Here is a 22,900-nt window from a genome sequence, read left to right as displayed (position 1 = left end):
GACGTTTCGATCATATGATCCGAGGACTACACCCTATAAAAGTCTGCATTCAGCAGATTTCTTCCTCCTGATGACGATCGCTTGTGTTGCGATCGAAACGTCGTAGTTTTTTGTTATTTTGTATCAGCCATCTACGCGACTTTACCGAAAGACCCAAAGAATATGAATTCCTGCAGTCACGAAAGATTTAAGTCAATATCTAAGCCTATAATTGTTGAAGATGTTGAGTAGTAGTTTTTGGGCGTGTTGTTGGTTGACCGTGGTAAGAATGCTCATTAAAATTTACAACAGATGCTCATTAATTCACAAAGTCAAGTTATCCAATAAGAACAAGTTGGTTGACAAAAGCAATTAGGTGGAAAGGCATGCTAGATAAAACAAAATATGGTTTCTCAAAAAAATACATATTAGAAAAACAGACATGCATACAGTATTCTATGTTTAGCCACACATTAAATTGTTCAATATTTTAAAACTTTTATTTTTTTCCTACCACTACAATCATGATATACAATGGAAAGAAAAGTACTCATGTACATTACATATCAAAATACAAAACAACTTCTCTACAAAATACTACCATTTAACAGGTACAATGTAAAAATAATCTCTGGCTCTTAAAGGCACATCACTTAGTGACTTCTACATGTGACAAAAAATGGAAAAGAAAATTCAGCAGTACTAATTAAATCCGGCAAACTGCAAGGTAAACAATACAGCAATGACAGTAAAAGCTGTGTTGGTGGCGTTCCTGCAAATTAAGTGAGCCTATATTATACCATAGGGATGTCACGATATACAAAGCATAAGAATGTATCACGATAATAAGCCCAACTATAACCGGACCACGTTTTAAAGTGATAACTGTTTATATCCACAGCATCACAATGCAAGACAGATGCGGTAACATACAATTACAGAAATGTGATATATAGTTTTCTAAATGATACAGATAAAAATGTTACGATATTTTGGTTAGTGCTTGTGTACACATTCAAATGGTAATGAATGCATGTAATAAATCCCCTTCCACCTCATTTTAAGGTTCGATAGCTCAGCATCATTATCGTGATATTAAGTATATTTTCTATATTACAATAACATATTGTGACATCCCTATTAAATGTTTAAATTATTTGCAAATACAGGACCGTGAAGTGTAAATACATGAAAAAATGCTTTCAAACATTTTGTACAGTGTAGTTTAAAACCATCATTTGGTTTCAGACTATACGGATGTGATTTGCATTGTTTGATTGAAAAAAAAGTGTTCTTGTTAAATGTTTTTTGTTTGTTTAATTATATATCTGTTGACATGCAATTACATTCTGATATGCCAGTTATGTATTTATAATATTTAACCAACTTGCAGAATATTATAGTTAGGCAAAGTACACCAGCAACCGTAATGTGTAAAGCAGAGGATTACTGTAAGCATTTTCTACATTTTCTTGTTTAAACACTTGAGCATACTGGGGGGGGGGGGGTTAAAAAAATAATACCAAGCAAAGCTTCTTGCCTTCTTTAAACTTGACAAGATGTGTGCTCTTTGATTTTGTTAAACATTCTGACATTCAGTACTGTTAGAATGGTAATGTTATATTTAAACAAAAAAAACCCACCGAATTCATTACACAAATACTTCGCTCCGCTAAATTCTCAGCGTATTCATTCAGAAATGCCACGCCTCGATATAACACAGGTCTTGCCATTTGCAAAGGTCAAAGGTCACTGTCGCAGAGCATAGTTCATTTAATAACAATAAAAACACCACTTAAACAAGCAATTATGTCAAAGCTCACAATGAGGTAGATTCACTATTGCGTATGTTGAAGTCTGGAAATAATGAGCAGCCATTAAAAAAAAAACCTTCACAATTGTTACTAAAATACTGAAAAGAGAGAAATATCAACAAAAAATTGGTCCACAACAATGTTTTCAGTGCTGAAACAACTATGACAATGCTTATATTACATTCCTTTCAACGATACCTTACAATGAATGTGTAATTGCTCGCACGGTTGATAATTTTTCAAAATTCAAACATAAAGAAAGATGTTAGCGTAAATTGTTATATTTTTGATTTTCTTCCATTACATTGGCTACCGATGCAAAACGTCCAAATCAATTCACAGTAATTGAATGAGAATAACCTTAGCATTATGTTTGAAAATGCAAATACAAAAGAAGTACGTTATAATTCACTAAACTTCAACAACTCCGCATTGTAAACTTGTCAAGGTTAAACAAGAGGCAAAGCAAAAAACATTCCTTAGGATGAAAAAAATGTATTGGCCGTCTACTACAAAAACAACACTTCTGCATCACTTAACATGTCTGTCATACACAGCAGTGTCACCACAATGATATAAATGAAATGGTTTAATGCGATTTGTGTGTTTAGAGGGGGGCCCTATACAACTCCGTTGGGTGTTGGCACATTAAAGTTTCACTTAAATAAAGCTTCTTCCACTCACATTTTTTCCCCTCTATGGTATTACTTAACAATGCCGTGCTGAGCATATGACGACGAAACTGTTTTGCTCTGAAAAGTGAAATATGAGGAAGCCCTTGTTTTAACAGGCACACAGCGGTTCACACTACAGACACTGTTTTTACTAAAACCTTCTTTACTTCCTTAGCTTATTTTGTCAACAGGTCAATGCGTGTATCATCAGGTCTTGTTTCATGAACCTATCGGTTAGAGACACATTTAGCCATCTTCTCTTTTTTCCAAAAATCTATTTTTTCTGTTAAATGCAATCAAATGTTATAAACTGCTTGACGTGTTTCGTTTGAAATGTGAACAAGATGGTTTTTGTTTTACACTGTGATAAAAAAACACCAAGAACGTATCCATCATAGTACATTTCTTTTTCCCAAATTACAAGAGAGACGTATTTATTTTTACCTACAAGCAGAAAAAAATCCAATTTGTAGAGTTTATCAGCTAAACATAACAACGGGTTTATGCGAAGCAAACACAAGTACTCTAATTACAACATAATGCCCAACTATGAACGCTCTCAAACACTACGTATATATTTAAAATTTTCTTACAAGAGATCTCATAACAATTGTCTTTTTGTTGCCCCTTCCTAAATTACTAAAAAAATAATCCTATTTTGGAACCCATACTGTTAGAAAGTCAACCTCCTCAATACGACCACAATAACACTTCTGACACAACATAATGGTTACACCAAACATTTCAGCTACCTTCTATAGTGAACCACGAGAGCATACCTTAAAGCAAGACAAGAGGTAGATAACTAAATAAAAAAATGCTCAAAAATAAACCCTGCAACAAATGGGAAAAGAAAACAAACAACAAAAAAAATCACATTGCATTTAGGCAAGAATACACGGAACAGATCTTGGCACGCACAAAAATAAACATTCAGATGCAGTCTTTCAATGCGAACACATCAAAACAACTTAAGCATTTGCAGCACTTATCTTCCTGCAACACTTTCTCAAGTTGCATTGTTATATAACAATAATATAAGGTCCTCTATATCATTCAGTGTGGGCTAAGGCATTGCACCCAACAAAATGCTAAACAAACCGAGAAAAATCACACTTTGAATAAAAGGGCAGATTGCTACAACACCCCGCTGGTAGTTAATGTTACCTTGTGATACTAATTAATTGCTTGCTTCTGTTAATCACTACCCACTGCTATAATCACAATCATTAGGCTTAATATTTTTTATAATGAAATTAATAAAAAAAATTAAAAGGAAAGCGCAAGCATCGTCTCGAATTTATACCTTTTCTACCGAATTAGCATGAATGGATGTATGTTGAACTTCTTTCACATCGTACTCATCGGAGGTGCGGCAAAATCTTGACGAATGCAACTCCCAAACCGTGAGCTTGATAAGTGTCTACGCAATAGAGATATGCAGCATTCACATAACTTCAATGTGTCAATGGTTATGGTTTCCTTGTTATAACAATTACCCTAGAGGCTACACCCAATGCTTGGCTTGTATAAAGTACCAAAATAATTATAACCCCCCCCCCCCCCCAAAATGAATAAAACAGGTAACCCTTACAGTTACTATAGCATTATTTGATGAATAAACGTCGGTTGCGGTCAATACCTTTCAAATTAATTGTGTTTAATTGAACGAGTGCATTGTATTATTTTTAGTATTACACAAAAATGAAAATGATACAATTCGGAAAATACTCTCAAATAACATACATGATCTAGTTATTATTTTTTCTTCTTTGCTCAACCAAAATGCCTTCAAAATGACGCTGTGCATCTCTAAAATTGTTACAACTCAACAATTACATTTCCAATGTTTAGTTTATATCACCACTGAAAGAGTGCCCGCATCCAACACTGCACACTCTGTGCTGGTAGCTCTTCCTTTCCATTTACAAATAAAGAAAAAGTAGCATTTACTTTAATCAATAAGTATCAATTGTAATCCATTAACATGGGGTACATAAAAAACACAATAGAAAATTGTCCAATTTTTTTTTGGGAATGTCAGATCTAATGGTACACCAAAACCTTGCCCATCGCGGATTTGACCATTTGCGTAAAATTTTGCTGAGGTACAGTTCGCCGATCGAGCCTCTGTGCCTCGACCCTTTCATAGCCGACAGCGAGATTCCTGTACGCATCGTAACTGCACTGCTTGCGATGATGGCCATCATGATGATACTGCTGCTGCTGCTGCGGAAGAATGCACATGCCACCTCGCCTCCATCGCGGGTCCCAGTTCACTACGTGCTCCCCAGCGTCGAGCGAGGCGGTGAGATTCAGCCGCGCGATTTCTCTTACATTGCTTGAAGTTTTTTTGTCTTTATTCCACCTGAGGACGATTGCTTGTGTGGCGATCGAACCGTCATGATCTATTATTTTTTCTACCTACGTGACTTTACCGAAGAGTATGGTGGACAAGCTATGTTTAACACTTTCGAAAATATTCGTCATACTTGACATTAAAATACTTCCCGTTTCACGTTTGGGTTACTGTAGGTAACAATACAAAAGGGGGGGGGGTGGTTGTTGTATTACGAACCGTGAATCAAACCCCTAGTTTTCCCCATTTGCCTTCGAGTTTGCGAATCACGGATTTGCCGATTGCGGCTATATTCAAGAATAGGCAAGGTTTTGGTTTATTGAATCCATAATTAACTATTCATTAAAAAGCGGGCGTCAATACACAATACAAATTAATGCCATTTTAAACCTTCACCTTTCGTCAATATTACACCGATGCTAGCTACAGCTCCAAACAGAGGCCCTGAACCTGTACATAAACATAACCGAGGTACACAACCTGAAACCTTCTTGGCTCAGAAAGTTGCCATGCAACAGTTGCCCCACAATACAACTGGAAAAATTCAAGTACACCAAACTATTCATCACAACATTTCTACCTGACCCCCAAAAGGTGGTAAAGCTAGCGACAAACAAAAAACAAGTTTAATTTGGTGGAAAAGCCGGCCAGATGGCGCAGTGGCAGAATGCCCAACTCAAAGTTGGAAAGGTAGTGACTTCAAATCCCACCTGGATGCTGACTTGGTCGAGTACCAACGTTGAAAGAAAACAGCAGTTATCCTACGGACAGACTGGTCTACTCCATAACAATGTAGCATTTCCACCAATTCCCATAACTCTTAACGTGATAGAGAAATGCCGATATTAAATTCAGCGTGGATGTAAGTGTTCTTTTTATTCATATTTGGCCATCAATCTCACGCTTCGTGGAGTTTTTATACTGTAAGGGTTGAAACACTCTTGCATTAAAATGTCTGTTCAACTGTGTCGAGGAAAAGTACTCGCAACAATTTCACGTTTAAGACGTAGGCTTTTGCGACCAATATTATCCACAAGAGATTTTTTTTGGGGTTCGATTGCGTAAAAACGCGTCAATAAACCCGCCACCACCCAACACGGCCAAAAAGTAATGTTTGTCACGTAAACAAAACATGCCAATTCGTTACAAGGTTCAGCACATCGATGTATCGTGGAGTAACCCCACATCATTGACAATTCGAGTGCGACGTTTCGCCAGTAATTACAATCAGCCTCATCAGGCGGCAGCCAGAGTTGTGGAGAAACACTCCTGTTTTGGTCTTTGAGGGATAAATGTGACATCGTCATTTGTGAGCCAATCAGGTGCGAAGACCAGAAGCGGGGGGGGAGGGGGGGGGCTAATGTATTCCATTCTACATTACTCGCATGGCCAGCTTTGGCCAACAATAAGCAGATGCCTTAAAATGTTTTTTAAAATGTATTCACGAAATGGGGAAATTTGTTGGCAATACAAGTGCATACAAAAACATGTAAATATAATCAGTGTTACTAAAATCTCCAAGCCCCTCACCAAGGTGATGGTATATGCTCAAATTATGGCCTAACTGAAGTGGGAATTTTAGACAATTAACTTCAGAAAGCACAAAAAACATTTTACCTACTCACTGAAAAGTTTCACAATCCATGTGTGTTTTGGGCCACCTTTCCAGTACCAGAGGCCCATTCCCTGCCCAAATCATTACCATTTCAACAAAAGCCATGTATATTTTTCAAATTCACAATATATAATGATCAATACTAAATCCAAGTGAGAATCAGATGAACCTGTGTAATGAATAACTTACAAAAAAAACCTATACTGCACAATCTTCAGTAATTCAAATTCTTTTTCAAATATCACTTCTATTCAGAGACCTGCTGCACAAATTACACACCGACATTTGCAAAAATGTATACAAACCAAACATAAAACAATTCCTGAAAATGACATTTCAACATACCACACACACATATTTCTATTCCACCATACCATTTACCAGTTCAGCTTAAATATCGGTTCCATTGCACCTGTGTTCTTCTGGTCACATGGTGCCTATGAGCTCGGTCATAAAATAGCAAGAATCCAACGTGAATCAAACAGTACCTGTCTGTCGGTCCAACACTCGTATTTGTCGTTGCACTTTGAATATTTTTTTACCCATTTTTTTTCTCTTCGGCTGCAGTTTTAATGACGCACAACGACTGTTCTCAATCTAGGGCCCTCACGAGTGCTAAAAATAGGTTTCGGTTTATACACTTTAGATACACTTTCTGAAACTACTTCCACACCCCCAACGATAAACGCACGAGATAGATCGCAGGATCTAACAACGTCCAAACAACCACATTTACTTGTCGCCATCAGTCACTTCCGACAGGCAACAAACGGACTCGCCCGCTCACTCTAAACGCCCCCCTGGCAAACCCTGTGCCACCTTCGCACCCAACGCGCCGCAGAGCTGGGGAGGCACCTCCCCTCTCACAGTACAAAGGTGATGGATATGGGGTTCCACCCACCCTTTGTATGCCTCCATCATTCTCATACCGCCCCCCCCACGGCCGGCCACCCTCTCCCCCCGCCCACCCCGACTCCTCTCCTGCTAGACGTAGCAGAGGTAGAGGTACGTCTTTTCAATGCGCCAGTCCGGGGGGATGTCCTCGGGCCGGTGGGCCTTCATGTGCTTCTGCATGCCGGCCAGGCTGCTGCAGAACTGCAGGCAGAGGGTGCACTGGTAGGGCGCCGCGCCGTTGTGCGTCCGCAGGTGCTTGATCATGGCCGAGTAGTCCCTGGAGCGCTGGTGGCACAACTTGCACTCAAACGGCTTCTCGCCTGCACCGGTGGTTGGAAGGGTAAAGAGGGAGTGGGGAAGGATGGATAGTTAATACCTTTCCTGAAATGGTTTTTCATCGCGGCTACAGACATGGTAAAGGAATGGGAAGGGTCTTCAATGCATCAGCGGATAGACAATGGCTGCTGCTGATGAAAATAAATCACAAGATGTTCAAAACAAGAAGCTACGAGGCTGAATTTCGGTCTTGCTTAAAGATTCGCTCTGCAATGTGTTTCCAATTTGATGCCCCGAGGTTTTCCGCTCCACGTCTTCTTGGGAAGCTTCTCCATCACACGAAAAACAGCACGCAAAGTAGCAACCCGAAAGACCCGTCGAAGAGAGCCGACACGGTACAACCACAAAACCCTACGTGGGGGGTGACGACGAGAACCCCCACGCGGCCTGCACGTCTCGCTTGGAGGGGTGGGTGGCGGGGGGCGGGGAAACGTTAGAATGCGTGACCACATTTACCAGTGTGCACTCTGTAGTGCGTCTCCAGCTGATGCTTGAGGCTGAACTTCTTGCCGCAGCCATTACACTCGTAGGGCTTCTCCCCCGTGTGCAACCGCTTGTGGTTTTTAAGGATGGCCTCGTCGCGGAAGCAGCTGCCGCAGAACTCGCACTCGTACGGGTGCTCTCCGGCTGTAACACAAGAGGCGACCCCCAGGAGAGAGAGAGAGAGAGACAACGCTTACACCACAGGGCGTTTGAATCCCCGCGCAGTGCTCATCCATTGCCAGCAGAGAGCGATGCGCGGTGTCCTTTTGAATGGACAACCGCGCGGGAAAGAAAACAGGAACGTGGTGCATTACTTTTGCATTACAAACGGTCGAACAATTTACAGTCCCATTTAAATTCGATTTTCAAAAACGGGACACAGATATTTTTCAAAATAGGGCACCATTGGTAATAATGTACACATCATTAAGTAACATGAACAAAATGATTCAACTCAATGGAACCACAATCCAAAAAGACCCAGGCAGCCACTTTTCAAATCAGCCAAGTGTCAGCCACATAAAAATCATGGTGCTTCAGAAATATGAAAAAAAATACGCACGAGAAACCTGTTTGACGAGAGATGCCAGTGCTTGACCTAAATTTGTTTATGCCAGATGCTAGACCATATGCAAATAGTGTGTTTACAGCGCACGGTTAAGAAGGTGCATAAAATTAGCACTGCTTATAGTTTTTTACAGGCATGTATCCAAATTATAGTTGAACTTAAAAAAAGTAGCAGCTCACAAGAGAGAGCTACCCAATCAGTTTCTCTACTAAACTACAACCTCCTCTAAAACCTGCCAAGACCCTCCTGAAAATCAGTCTTTAGGCTCAGTATGGATTTCCTGAGTCAATAAATGTTAAGTAAGGAATACACAAAAAACAAACTCCCTTGGCAAAGCCTCTGATTTTAACATTATCCACCAGGGGAAAATGTTAGCATTCCTATCCAACCGCATTAAACGATGCCAATACACTTAGGGATCTGATAGTAAGAGCTACAAATAAAATAAATGCTTAAAAAATATATATCAATGTCGAGAGACAAACTTTACAGTTGCTGCATCATCATTTCTCAAGACAAAGAAAGTGAAAAAATAAACCATGCCAAATTCACCAGGACAGAAATCGTATTACGGCTCCATTCCACTGGTATAATCCTAGTGATATCTGCACTGAATTTGTGTTTCTTTACCAAGCATGCCTTGGCTACAAATCAATATAAGATGTAAACCCACCTACAAAACAAAAAGACCAATTAAGGCCAGGCGGCATAAGCAATTCTATGAAATATTTTTCGCAGCTATAAACAGTGTAATAACCTTCAGCTTTTTTTATTATTCCCCTTCTGTAAAACATGCAGGGTGCTGGCTGGCATGTGCTCTGGGTGTGCATGGGCAGTTAACCATGGGTGGTTAGCCACAGGGCCTCTCATTCCACAACACCTTCGCTGAAACTATTTCTAACAAAAAGCGGCACCCGCACAGCTGTCACGGTGAACGCGCGTTAAATTTAACAAGTGAGAGACAGACCGTTCTGTTCCACGTCTGCCGATCATTTGTGCACCTTAATGCCATTTTCTTTTTCCTAATTACCAAGGTCAAGCTGACACGACGAACTGCATAACAAATAAACGGGAACACGATGCCTTTTTTTCTATTTCCACGTTATTTGTTTTTATATCCGTTTCAGACGCTTGCAAATTGGTTAGGAATATGCCCCTCCATATATTCGTTTTCCCATTTTGAAAAAGCATGTTTTCTTTGACAGAAATATTACTCGGAAAGAGACAAGTGGCACCACGCGGCACATGCTGAAAACGCAACAATAATTCGCAAAATATTATACGCTAAATGTTCGTTTTTAAGGAAAAAAAGTCAAAACTTTAAATATGTTACGCGATATTCATCTAAAATTAGGAAGAAATTTAATTATTAAAAAAGTAGTGAAAATAGGGGATACTGATAACATAGTGATAGCGTCCGTCGATTTTTGCAGAAGTGCACAGTTTGAATATGGCAGGCCGCTCCGTTTAATAATGCGGGTGTAATTCACCGTAAAAAAATAGGTGCTGTCTGCTTCAGAGCGGATGTTAAAGATCCCATTACATCATTCGCTAAAAGTAGGCCATTGTCAGTTCGAATCTACGTGGCAATCATCACTCCGACTACTCGAGATTCTCCCGATGATGAAAGAAACATCAGAAAATAGAAAATAAAAAGCACATTGTGAAAGAAAACTCATTTTAGGTCACAGACAACGCACCAGCTGATTTTAAGTGAGACCTGCAGAATGCATAGATTTAGCAATATTAATAAAAGTGTTTGTATGTATTTTGGACTTCTTTAGCACTGTACATAGCCAACCATGCTAATCAAAGGTACCGTGATGGACAAACAAATTAATCCTCCTTCATGAGGAGAAAAATCACAATTTCTTCCCTATTTTGAACAGCACCAACAGCAGTGTACCGAGCGACTATTAGATGATGCAAAACCACACCATAAATCTTCGTTGATGATGGATCGTTCACCTAATTCTCACTGTCAGGCCGAGACTTATGTGCAGTTCAAGATAAGAAGTACGTCGAATCAGTGTGACATGCAACACTCAGCATGACATGCAACACTCAACGAAACCCATCGCCATGAATATACATCTGGGGCTCATAAATAAATATGCGTGTGCCACAATAATTAGGTGCCAATACATTCTGCGGCAATGAAAGGGTTCCAAAGATATTTGGAAGCAGCATGCAAAAGCATGTGTGCTTGGAGATTAAATTATGCACATGTGTAATTACATTTCTGTAAAAATGCTTTTAAACATTGATGTAACTATAAAAAATAATGGGCTTGCCAACATAATCTGATACCAAACACTCAATGAAGTGAATGTGTGCCCGTTAATGCCATACTGCCCATTTCAAATGCACTGGGCATAAAAAGCATAGCCAAGAGATATACATAGCGCGCATATATTTAGCGTTGCATCCACTGCACTGCTCACAAACGTATCAGGATTGTCCCACATGAGTAAGACGTGTGTTTAGTTCTCCACAGGCACACAGTATAATGATGTTCACAATGGGCAGTTGGAGTAGTCCATTTTCAATTACACATGCACAGTAAAAACATTTGCGGTACAATGATGGCAATTTTACTCAATACAAACAAAAAATTGTACCTTGAGATAGTACACAATCCAAGAATAAGGCAATGAAAACATATTGAGGTACAGATGCCACAAGCTAATTTATACTAGAAAAAATCCTGCATTTACAATTTACTTGGTAAAATCTGTCTGATTAATTTGTAATTATGCCACACGCTCTTCCATCACGTGCATTTAAAGCCTATTAACACTAACATACAACCGCCATTCAATTCTAGATTTGAAGCTTTCGTGACTGCAAGGATCCATACTCTTTGGTTCTATTCGGTAAAGTCACGTAGGTAAAAATAAACAAACATCACGACGTTTCGGCCACAACACAAGTGGCCTTCATCAGGTGAAGGGACCAACCTGTCCAGAGGACAGCGTTGGAGTGAAGAAAGTCAAGCGCAGGTCGCCTCCTTTAAGCTGTGAGTGGATAAACAGAAAAGATGCCTTGACAAAGGAATTAGCATAAAATGTAAAGCTGTGCAAGCTCGCAAATAGCATCAAAAATACATTAGCACCACCGTGAGAGTTTGGCATGCCACTAATTGAATGAACATACTGTACCATTAAATATTCCTTTAATGTTTGGTTCGATTTAGAACATCTTTCCAATGGTTGCTTAATTTGAAGCCATCTTCTCGGTTGAAATTGTGTCTGTGTTTGTAAATCTGAATTGCCTCGTGAACAAATCTCTGATAGAAACCCGTGGGTTTACATAGAACCTTGGTATCGGAGAAGACTATATCGTGATCACCCACAGCGTTGTAACAGTGATCAGCCACGGCAGAAGAATTCGTTCTGCCGTGTTTCAAATCTGATTTGTGCTCGCGAATTCGGTCAGAGACATGTCGTTTCGTCTCCCCGATATAGCAGTCATCACAGGTGCAGATCAATTTGTAAACTCCGGGGTACTGTAAGTCAGGAATGACATCCTTCATGGAAGGGATCAGGTCACGGATTTTGTGTACTGTATTGAACCGGACCAGGATCTTGTGTTTGTTTAGAATTTTTTAGATCTTTTTAGTAACGCCTGCTATATATGGTAGTGTGATGGTTTTGATCGGAGTATCAAGTGGTTGTTTCTGTATGGAGAGAGAAACAGCTTGGCGGATGGTACGGTCAGAGTATCCATTCCTTTTTGAGGGTCAGATGTACATGTTTTAATACACTGGTCAAGTGGTGTTGGCCCGAAATGCAATGAGCCCTGTGGTATAACGTTGTGATGAGAGAATTATTTTGCGTCGGGTGGTGGTGGGAATCAGGTTTCAAGTAGGAATCTGTGGGTGGGTTTCCTGTAGACAGAATGTTCCAATGAGCCATCAGGTCTCCTCTCAAACAGAACATCCAAGAATGGCAACTTGCCATCTTTCTCCACTTCCATGGTGAATTTGATGGTGGGGTGTCTGGAATTAATGTGGTCTAGGAAAAAGTTCAAAGCTGGGAGGCCATGTGGCCAAATGACGAAAGTGTCGTCTACATATCTCTTCCACAGGGAAGGTCTGAGGGTGAAAGTCTGGATGGCGTCTGATTCAAATTTCTGCATGAAAACATTGGTTATCACTGGTGATAAGGGAGAACCCATGGGGGTACCCTCATTTTGTTTGTAGAAGGTGCCATTCCAAGTAAAGTAGGTATTGGTGAGGCAGTGTCTAACCAGCGCAGGTGTATCGGGGTCTAGTCCATGTTGTACCAAATTCTCAATTATTTCAATGGTATCAGGTACGGGGACCTTGGTGAACAGGGAGACCACATCGAAGCTGACAAGGATATCGTCAGGGGACAGTAAAACGTCTTTGACCATAGAGACCAATTGGGCTGAGTTAAGTACTGCTGAGGAGGTTTTGCCAGTGAAAGGTAGCAAGGTATCTGACAGAAAACGTGCTGGCTTGACCAGTGAATTAAAACATGTACATCTGACCGTACCATCTGCCAAGCTGTTTATCCCTCCATACAGAAACAACCACTTGATACTCCGATCAAAACCACCATACTACCATATATAGCAGGCGTTACTAAAAAGATCTCAAAAATTCTAAACAAACACAAGATCCTGGTCCGGTTCAATACAGTACACAAAATCCGTGACCTGATCCCTTCCGTGAAGGATGTCATTCCTGACTTACAGTACCCCGGAGTTTACAAATTGATCTGCACCTGTGGTGACTGCTATATCGGGGAGACGAAACGACATGTCTCTGACCGAATTCGCGAGCACAAATCAGATTTGAAACACGGCAGAACGAATTCTTCTGCCGTGGCTGATCACTGTTACAACGCTGTGGGTGATCACGATATAGTCTTCTCCGATACCAAGGTTCTATGTAAACCCACGGGTTTCTATCAGAGATTTGTTCACGAGGCAATTCAGATTTACAAACACAGACACAATTTCAACTGAGAAGATGGCTTCAAATTAAGCAACCATTGGAAAGATGTTCTAAATCGAACCAAACATTAAAGGAATCTTTAATGGTACAGTATGTTCATTCAATTAGTGGCATCCCAAACTCTCACGGTGGTGCTAATGTATTTTTTATGCTATTTGCGAGCTTGCATAGCTTTACATTTTATGCTAATTCCTTCGTCAAGGCGTTTTTTCTGTTTACCCACTCACAGCTTAAAGGAGGCGACCTGCGCTTGACTTTTTTCACTCCAACACTGTCTTCTGGACAGGTTGGTCCCTTCACCTGATGAAGGCCACTTGTGTTGTGGCCGAAACGTCGTGATTTTTTTTTTACCTACGTGACTTTACCGAATAGAACTAACCGCCATTCACAATCACCCACCTGCACCATCCACATCAAGGACAACATTGGGTCATCTCCACTCATCCCCGCATAATTACACAGGCACTTGATTCATAGTTGCTTTATGGGATAGCCCACAATTATCTGCCAACAATTGTGTCGTTAAGACTCCCCTCCCCCCTCTGCTTGACACACCAAGACAAACGAAATTGTCACGTGATTTACGAGCGTTCAACGAGCCAAATAATAATGCATGAGCTCACCGGTAAGTTGAAAAGCAAGACTAACAACCGAATATAGCAAGCAAATACGACGTTTTTGGTTAAGTCAAGCATCATCAGGACAAGCTTCAGGAAGTAAAAATAAAAATCCAGTTAATCCGACTTCATGTCAATCTAACTTTCTGGATTTTTTTCAAATTACCGGTGAGCTATCATGACAATTGACACGTTGCACTGTTGTACACAAGGTGACAATTTAATGTTTGGCTGTGTTGGCCGGTGGAGGCTCTTAACGACTCTATTCTGGCAGGATCATTGCGTGGGCCGAATCCAAATTAATCATCTGGGGAATCATTACTCTTTGGTTCTATTCGGTAAAGTCCCGTAAAAGTATAAAACAACAAAAAAAATAAAAAAAAATCACGACGTTTCGGCCACAACACAAGTGGCCTTCATCAGGTGAAGGGACCAGACTGTCTCGAGGACAGTGCTGGAGTGAACACAGCCAAGCTCAGACCGCGACCTTTAAGCTTGTGTGAGAGGAATTAAGGTGCCTTGACAAAGGCGGCATCTTTTGAGGAAGGTCAGCGTCTCGAGGAGCTGTGACTTCTTGTCCCGTTGTCTGTTAAAAGCTCTAACAGATAGGTGAAAGCCCTCCCCGTAGAGGTTATCAATTCTAGATTTGAAGCTTTCGTGACTGCAAGGATCCATACTCATTATCTTGGCTGAGAAAACCTAAACATTCGGGTAACTTTCCATCTTGGGAAGAGCACTTGAGGCAATCCCTCCAACCACCATCGACGAAGGGATGGACAGCTGCACAACTTACAGGTGTGTGAGCGCAGGTGCCGCTTCAGAGTGGAGTGGCTGGGGAAGGTCCGGTTGCACTCCCCGCACACGTACTCGTGCGCCCCTGCATGCACCTCCATGTGCTGCAGCAGGGAACTCTGGGTCTGCAGTCGCTTCCCGCACAGCAAGCAGAAGTAGGCCATTCCGCTCTCTGCTGTTAGTGGAGACACACACGCACGCACGTGCACATGTGAGCAAGAGATCCTCCGATTAGGAGATGGTCCAGGAGGCTTAGGGGGTCACAGCACTAACCTGGCACACGGTTGATTAGACCGGGATTCTTGACGATTTCAGTCCGGTCACGAATAAATTAACAAAAACAAAAATCACATTATAGTTGGAGTTTCATGAAACGTGGTTAATTTCAACTCTGAGACTTAAAATAATTAGTTATATTGCCATGAGGTAATCAAACTTTGCGTGCAATAGGTTCCTCCAAGTGATGTAAGTCATCTTCTTTGGTTCTTTAGGTAAAGTCACGTAGAATGAGAATAAAATAATAAAATAACACAATAAAATTCTCACGACGTTTCGGCCACAATGCAAGCGGCCGTCTTCAGGTGAAAGGAACAGAACTGTCGGGACGACAGAGCTTCAATGAACGATGTTAAGATTCGTAGCGACTTTTAAGCTGGTTGGGAGAAGTGAGGTACCTTGACAAAGGGGTTTACATATCAAATAGCTGAGGGATTAGCTTGTGACTGGTCACAGAAATCGCTATGTTAAAGTCAAAACCTACACATCCACAGAGGCAACTAGTAATTTAGCATTGAAATAGCTAGAAACGTCGTGAGCATTTTATTGTGTTATATTATTATTTTATTATCATTCTACGTGACTTTACCAAAAGAACCAAAGAAGATGAATCCTTGCAGTCACGAAAGCTTTAAATTGATATGTCACTTCAGAAGTAGTTCAGTGGTGATACATTCCAGGATCAAGTTCTCTAACACAGGGTGATGCTCTGCTGGCTGCAGAGTTTTCAAACGAACAGCTCATCATCCCGTGACATGATTCCTACAACACAATTGGAATAAACAAAAATGCATTATTAAAATAAACTTCCACTTTGCCTTCCAGGCTCGAAACAGCAAACACCTGTTAAGGTTGTCACGGCACAACGGATTGTGTGGTTTACAGCCAAGCTTGGCTATCTTTGTCTCCAATGCAATGATGCCCAGGGACTCAATTAAGGCTGAGTAGACCTAGCAATAGCCCACGACTCATTCAAATACCACTTGCCACTGGTAAGTGGCTATTTCTAGGTCTACTCAGCCTGAGTTGAGTCCCTGGGCATCATTGCAGTGGAGAAAAAGATGGCCAACCTTGGTTGTACACCACTTACCAGTGGCAAGTGGTATCTGAACGAGTCGTGGACAGCTATCAAACCAATATCACAGGAGATTGTGGCACAGGAAGCTAACAGCCTCTGCCAGCACTTGCACACACAAGCATAGAGCCACTCTCCTTAATTCTACACTCTTGCTACTTATTTGCTCACAGGCTATCTCTGTTTACTCATTGTGGTGCTCACAAAGAGACTAAAAACTGCCCAATGAGAGAGCTTCGTAAAAATCCAGGAGGATCTGCACAGAATTGAGGGAGTAAATTCGGTTATGACACCGCAACGCAAGAAGCCAATAAGTATTTGACGCGGACATCAGTGGGAATACTCTGTTTTTTTTCGGCAAAGTCACGTGACTTTACCGCAAAAAACCAAAGAGTATGAATCCTTGCAGTCACGAAAGCTTCAAATCTAGAACCAGTGGGGATACTCAAGTCTGTAGGTACGCGACAATACGGACTTCAAAATACAATGAAAGAGCAACACACTCATCGTCAATTCTGCATAATAGCATAAGACTATAGAGCAAAGTGATGTTTCAGGAAATGCCCATTATTCAGAGCAGAGCTTACATTTTTCTTTGTCCAGGTTGAGGTGACTCGTGGCACAAACCTAGCGATGTGTTTTACTTAGATGACAAACAAAATAACTTTGAAAGATTGTATTGAGCAATGCATTGCAATGATATACGGACCAGCAGCACAGCAGCTAGCACATTGAATAATGAAACTCGTGACTTGAGTTGAAGTCCCAAACAAGACCAGCGGCAGTGGTCAGTGATATCTAAACCAGTCCTGGCACCAACCCTTCAACCAACCAACACTGACCAGAATGGGTAAAGTATGGTAAAACTATTCCCTCCCCCCACCCCCATGAATGACAAAGCTTGGGGAGGTCTTAATCCAGCATGTGAACTAACATATTAATTAATTTTAAATAACGCTGCTTAACTCTTTAATTTGTGTCATTCACTTATGTTTTGCAAGTTTAAAGCTCTGGTACAATGTATTCACCTTTTCATAAATTCGAATACTTAAACTCGGTGCTAATTAAGCTAACTGCAAGAGCGAAATTTATATTTTAAAAAAACCCCAGGCAAATATGTTAGCCAAGAAAGCTGGCTTAGCTGTAGCCAAGCCTTGGCAGTGTAATTCACTCCAAACCCCCCAAGTGGCATTCTGCATTCTGTGTACTCTCATTTTTATTTAAAGCTACGAGCATGACTATTATAGGTCAAAACGTGCAGGGGTCAAAGGTTGTCCCTGAATGTCCCACCTCCTGCTGTGGAATTTGAACATGGTGCCAGCAGAAAAAGCGTTAAATAATCGGGCGGTGGTTTGCATACTCCCCTTCTCTGTTTAGAGCTTACTTTGCACACAAAAAGATTTTTTTGGGCAAAATTTGCATTCAATCTTGAACTCTGGATCCACTTTACTCTATTGACTGGCCACACAGATGGCAATTTAAGAGATGGAAAAGGACTTGGGTGTTTTTTTTGCTATCCCTGTTCCACTGGTGAGGTTGCTCCCGGATCTTTCATGGAATTTTCATCTGCGGCAGAGCAATGGCAAAGTTACGCAAGCGCAAAGCTGCATAGGGACTGTGGAATTTCAAGATGGCAGCACCCGTGTAGCCCAAGCAAGCTTATTAACCTCCAGCGTCACGGCCCATATAATAAATAAAAAAATCCCTTACTTTTTTTACAAGCATTAACTCATCCGACAAGGATTATTTTTTTTGTTATATTCTTTAACTCCAATGGGACTACATTGCAAGGGTGATTTAAATGCTGGAAATTTATTAAACACAAACATGAAGATGTGGAAAAAGCCTGATATTAAGCGTTCACTTGTAGCCCTCAAGTGAATAGACACGAGTGGTTTCTGGAGTAAAAAAAAAAACTTAAATCGTAATCCAGAATCTACATTCCTTTAACATCTTCACTATTTTAGCACTTCCAAGTAAAGTGACACGTGACTTGCATCGGTTTTGCATTGTTTCACGTTCCAGAAAACTTTCCAGGGAAAGTGCAGGAACCAGTCCGCATAGCCTGAAAAATAAAAGACCTTTCCACAGACCATAGCATCTGCTGCTCTGGGCATTAGCACAATGGAGGAGATAAGCCCACCCAGACCAAGACAAATCTAACCTGACAAGGCAGTGGGATATACATGCCTTTCACTGTTTCTTACTGAGCCGATCTGCTGCAACACTCTGTGTACTTAACTGCAGTGTTTACAGCAATGATAAATGCCAACTAAATGTTGATGCATTTATGATCTCACAATGAGCACCACCACCCACACCATTTTTTTTTTTACAAATTTAAGCCAGAGTATGTGGGGAATTTTAATAAAAGTAAAATATCCTCACAAGTAGTGCAATCGTAAAATGTAAACATTGCTCAATCTCACCATAAATAGGCTGGCTCTATTTAGCATGGCAGCCTGCCTACTCTGCTTGACCTTGTATTACAAACATCAAAGTTTGACATGTCAATAAAATGTTAACAAACGTTTATATATCGTGAACGCTGAAAAAATATCAAGCTCTGTCCCACAATGTATGACATTTCATGAAAAAAGGACTTGCCAAAACCATACAAAATGTTCTGTTATAGAACATTTGCATACAATACATTAAGTACTTCAAACCCTTGGGGTAAACAGATAAGCAATAACAAATTTTTCATGGTTTAAACATCGTCACATGAACGCGCCGCAATTGCGCAACGTGTAATGTGTGGCGTCGAATTAATACACGTGTGGCGCACATGGCTCAAAAACAAGCGTGTTTACTTTTCAATTGTACGCCACAATAACCCGTAAAGGGTTTAAACCATTCGAAGAACTGGACAACAGCTGTTGTAGGGCCGTGACTACGTCCCAACTGGTCACAAGTGTTTCGTTGGAAGTGGGTCACTGAATTTAAAATAGAAGTCTGCCCGCTAATAATGTGTAGTGGCCCCTGAAGGCTGCCCGTGGCAAACCAGCTGCCCTGGGTTAGAGGGCAGTCTGCAGATGGCACAAGATGAACGGAGCAGGAAAAAGAGCAATGGAAATATTAATGTACACACAGGGTTTAACTGTTTCACCTGCCTTGCCGAAACACAAGGAGGACATTTTATTAAGGGTGGTTTACAGGCCGCACTTGATGTTGCTTTGACTGACATTTGGCAAATTGCAGCCACCAAGATCTGGTCAGCACAGCGTCTTATTACAGCTGTCGCCTCGGATTTCAGCCTTAAAGCAGTTGGACAAATATCTTGGCGGTTGTATTCCCCAGAAATGTTTCCGTTTGGTTGGCTTCAAAAGCAGTGACTAAGACCTTGTAATGTACAAACGTCTAACACCCAAACATCACCAACGCGACGGCAAGTGAAATCATGTTGTGTGTAGAGCCATAAAAGAAAAATTTTGCCCTAGGTCCACACCTAAACACACAATATCAGACAAAAAATATACATGCGTACATTAAATATACAATCCGTCCTGCAAATGTCGACATAATATCGTGCATATACGACCAATGGTACACATTTGCTACATTTGCACGATACAATAAATCGTTAACGATGACAATTTTTTTTAAACGTGTTTTTTTTTTGTTCGCGAACGCAGTGCATAACACTTAAGAGCACAGTTGCTAAACACAGCGGGCGCCTGCTGGGTTGGACTCGAGCAAGGCCAATTCCGTGGACCACGAACCACGTAATGGGGCCGCACAATCACAGTGCAAAACACCGCACATATCTGTTGAAATGTGAGTGGCCAGGGCGGCGTATTTTAATAGCATACGAATTCTTTACATTTGAATAATGACAGTGCAGGCACAGAGAGAGCGTGCTATGCATTGCACAAGCACCTATTTCAAAAGCGACCGTGTCTCTTAATTTACCGTTACGACGTGCTTTGGAAGAAACATGAAAAAAGCGGATTCATTTATGGTGCGCAAACAGAGGATGTTATGTAGTGTATATACAAAAACATGTTAATTAAGAATGGTAGGTTTGGGAAACAGTAGTAAAATGCTAGCCGATTTACTTATTTTTTAAATCACCAAAACCCACACTGAAATCATCTGCATAAGAATAATATGAAATTACTGATACGCAGCAAAAATCAATATGTTAATTGCCATGCCTTTGGAATACGCACACGCACAAATTGGCCTGTAATGTACCAAGGGGTTAAGAATACCATTTATTGTATTATTCAGTGGTTTCTGGCTTTTTAATGAGAATGGTTATTTTGTATTCCGTACTCGTAAATCATCTCTCGCCGACCCTTTGAGCTACGCACGTCTCTCTGGGGTTGTGAACCCCGTGCGCTTGGAAAGGCCCGTGGGAGAGGGAGGCGCGTTTAAGCTGAGAGGGGAAAATCTAGAGATTAGCATTCTCCTCACTCGCGTGCGTCGCTCCGCGCAAGCCCCCGTGCACAAACACGGACGCCAAAAACACAGCGGCTAATTAAAACAACCCACCACAGATTCACCACGCGGCCACCGCCAGCCTCACACCAGAGGGTACGCGCTACAAGCAGCGCGAACAAGGAGGGGAAATGAATTTAAATTATACGAGGGGGTTGGGATATTAAAATAAACACGCAGTCAAATGGGGGGGGGGGGGTGGAGTCTATTGTGTACGAGTATATATAGCTCAAATTCTGGCTGGGGGTTGATTCAGCCCATCATCTCTCTGGAGTCGATAAAAACGAATACCACTTTGTGGGGAAGTCGAGTGGTTGGTTTCTCGGTAGACACCCCGCCATCCCCCCCACTGGCCATAGGAATGTGAAATGTCCATCACTGGAAAGGGCTGTGCACAGGAGATGGAGCAGCAAATCACTGCGACGTTTGATATATCAACTATCACAAGACCAAGTTAATTGCAAGTCCGTTATAATTTAAGTATATGGACAGGAAAACATTTTAACTAACAAACCTGTGGCCCTTCATGCTGCGGAGAGATACACAAAACAAACTTCTGTTTTCTAGATTTGAAGCTTTCGTGACTGCAAGGATTCATACTCTTTGGTTTTATTCGGTAAAGTCACGTAGGTAAAATAAAATAAAACAATTATATCACGACGTTTCGGAGTCGTGATTTAATTGTTTTCTTTTATTTTATTTTACCTACGTGACTTTACCGAAAAAAACCAAAGAGTATAATCTGTTATGTACTCATATTCTTTGGGTCTTTCGGTAAAGTCATGTAATATCTACTTGACTTTACCGAAAGCTTTAAGTCAAGATTCAAACTGTTACGTGTTACAATAATGTCGCGATTTAAGCATTATTTGCATATAAAACACGTACGTAAACTATGTAATGCATTACGTGTAACACGCACGCCCAGAGTTCACAATGGGCAAATAAAACCCGACGTACGTTGCACTGCTAATTAGTTCATTTTTTATTCGTATTTAGCAGGCGGAATATGTATTTAATGTGGGTGGTTTCGTGCCAATTAAACAGTTTTCACATGCGCAGCAATTTGATTTTAAAGAATGCATTACGAGCATTGCTCTCACTCAATTCAATATCCATTCTTGGGGGGGGGGGGAACTACACAAAAATGAAATCCGATGCAAAGGCTCATATACAGCAGGAAGACAGATACCTTAGTCAAAGGACACACACCAGAGAATTAATGTCCAGGGATATCCCTGCAGGGAGAAATCCTTTCAATATTATGGTATATTGACGTGCACATTATGCCATAGAACACACGGACACATACACACTGCAATATTAAAATGGATCGTACCTGTTTTAAAGGCAGTGATGTAAAAATATTGCGGTTCAAGTATGAAAATAAACAGCAAATACTCTTCATTTCTGACCGTACTTACATAAATATGGGGATGCGCCAATCTCCTCATGGCACCAATTGCTCATTGATAATCTTTTTTTTTAACTAAGCACTGTACATACACCCATTTAAAGATACGCATCATCACCACTGCTCACACACATGTCACAGGACAGAGTTTAGATGGAGCACGTGAAGGCATCTTGAAGTGTTTGAGGGTTTAGATAATGCGGTCCAACAAAACCAATTTGATCTAACCTCCTACCACCCGCTGCACATTATCCCCCGCAACCTCAAACAGATTTGCAGACCTTCCTATGATTTCTGTTTTTGCAGATGTTCTCCATATTTCACAGATAATAGGAGTAACCTGCAAGTGATGGTAAATTTATCACAATATCTGCATTGATCATGCTGCTAACCCAGTGAGAATTGGCCCAGATGTGCTACAAAATCTCGCTTGTGATTTATCATTCAACCTATTATCTGCACTCAAGTGCTGATAAGTGTACGAACATAGTGACGACAAATGTATCCTATTATCTGCTTTTTGCGAATAAGAAAAAATCCCCACACGTCACTTTAAATGAATTTATCTGTAAAAAGA

The 22,900-nt window shown here is 40.9% G+C and overlaps 1 protein-coding gene across 3 annotated transcripts in view; it reads right to left on the bottom strand.

Annotated features, from left to right (window-relative positions):
• Nucleotides 1-457: 457 nt before the first annotated feature.
• Nucleotides 458-22,900, bottom strand: part of LOC116948139 (zinc finger and BTB domain-containing protein 16-A-like) — a 65,675-nt gene continuing 43,232 nt past the window's right edge. For 2 of the 3 annotated variants that reach the window (XM_032964544.2, XM_032964545.2), the window contains exons 9-11: nt 15,117-15,290; nt 8,128-8,298; nt 458-7,655 (exon numbers count right to left, since the gene is read on the bottom strand). In XM_032964544.2, the coding sequence (XP_032820435.2) occupies nt 7,426-7,655; nt 8,128-8,298; nt 15,117-15,290 (575 nt within the window). In that variant the 3' untranslated portion in view covers nt 458-7,425. The remainder of the gene's footprint in view (nt 7,656-8,127; nt 8,299-15,116; nt 15,291-22,900) is intronic. The other variant, XM_032964546.2, reaches the window with a different exon arrangement.

This window comes from Petromyzon marinus, chromosome 32, assembly GCF_048934315.1.
Source record: "Petromyzon marinus isolate PM22_M1 ecotype Great Lakes invasive population chromosome 32, UKy_Petmar_22M1.pri1.0, whole genome shotgun sequence".
Classification (NCBI taxonomy): domain Eukaryota; kingdom Metazoa; phylum Chordata; class Hyperoartia; order Petromyzontiformes; family Petromyzontidae; genus Petromyzon; species Petromyzon marinus.
The sequence above is the reverse complement of the archived record's forward strand: the minus strand, read 5'-3'. Positions and strand labels throughout refer to the sequence as shown.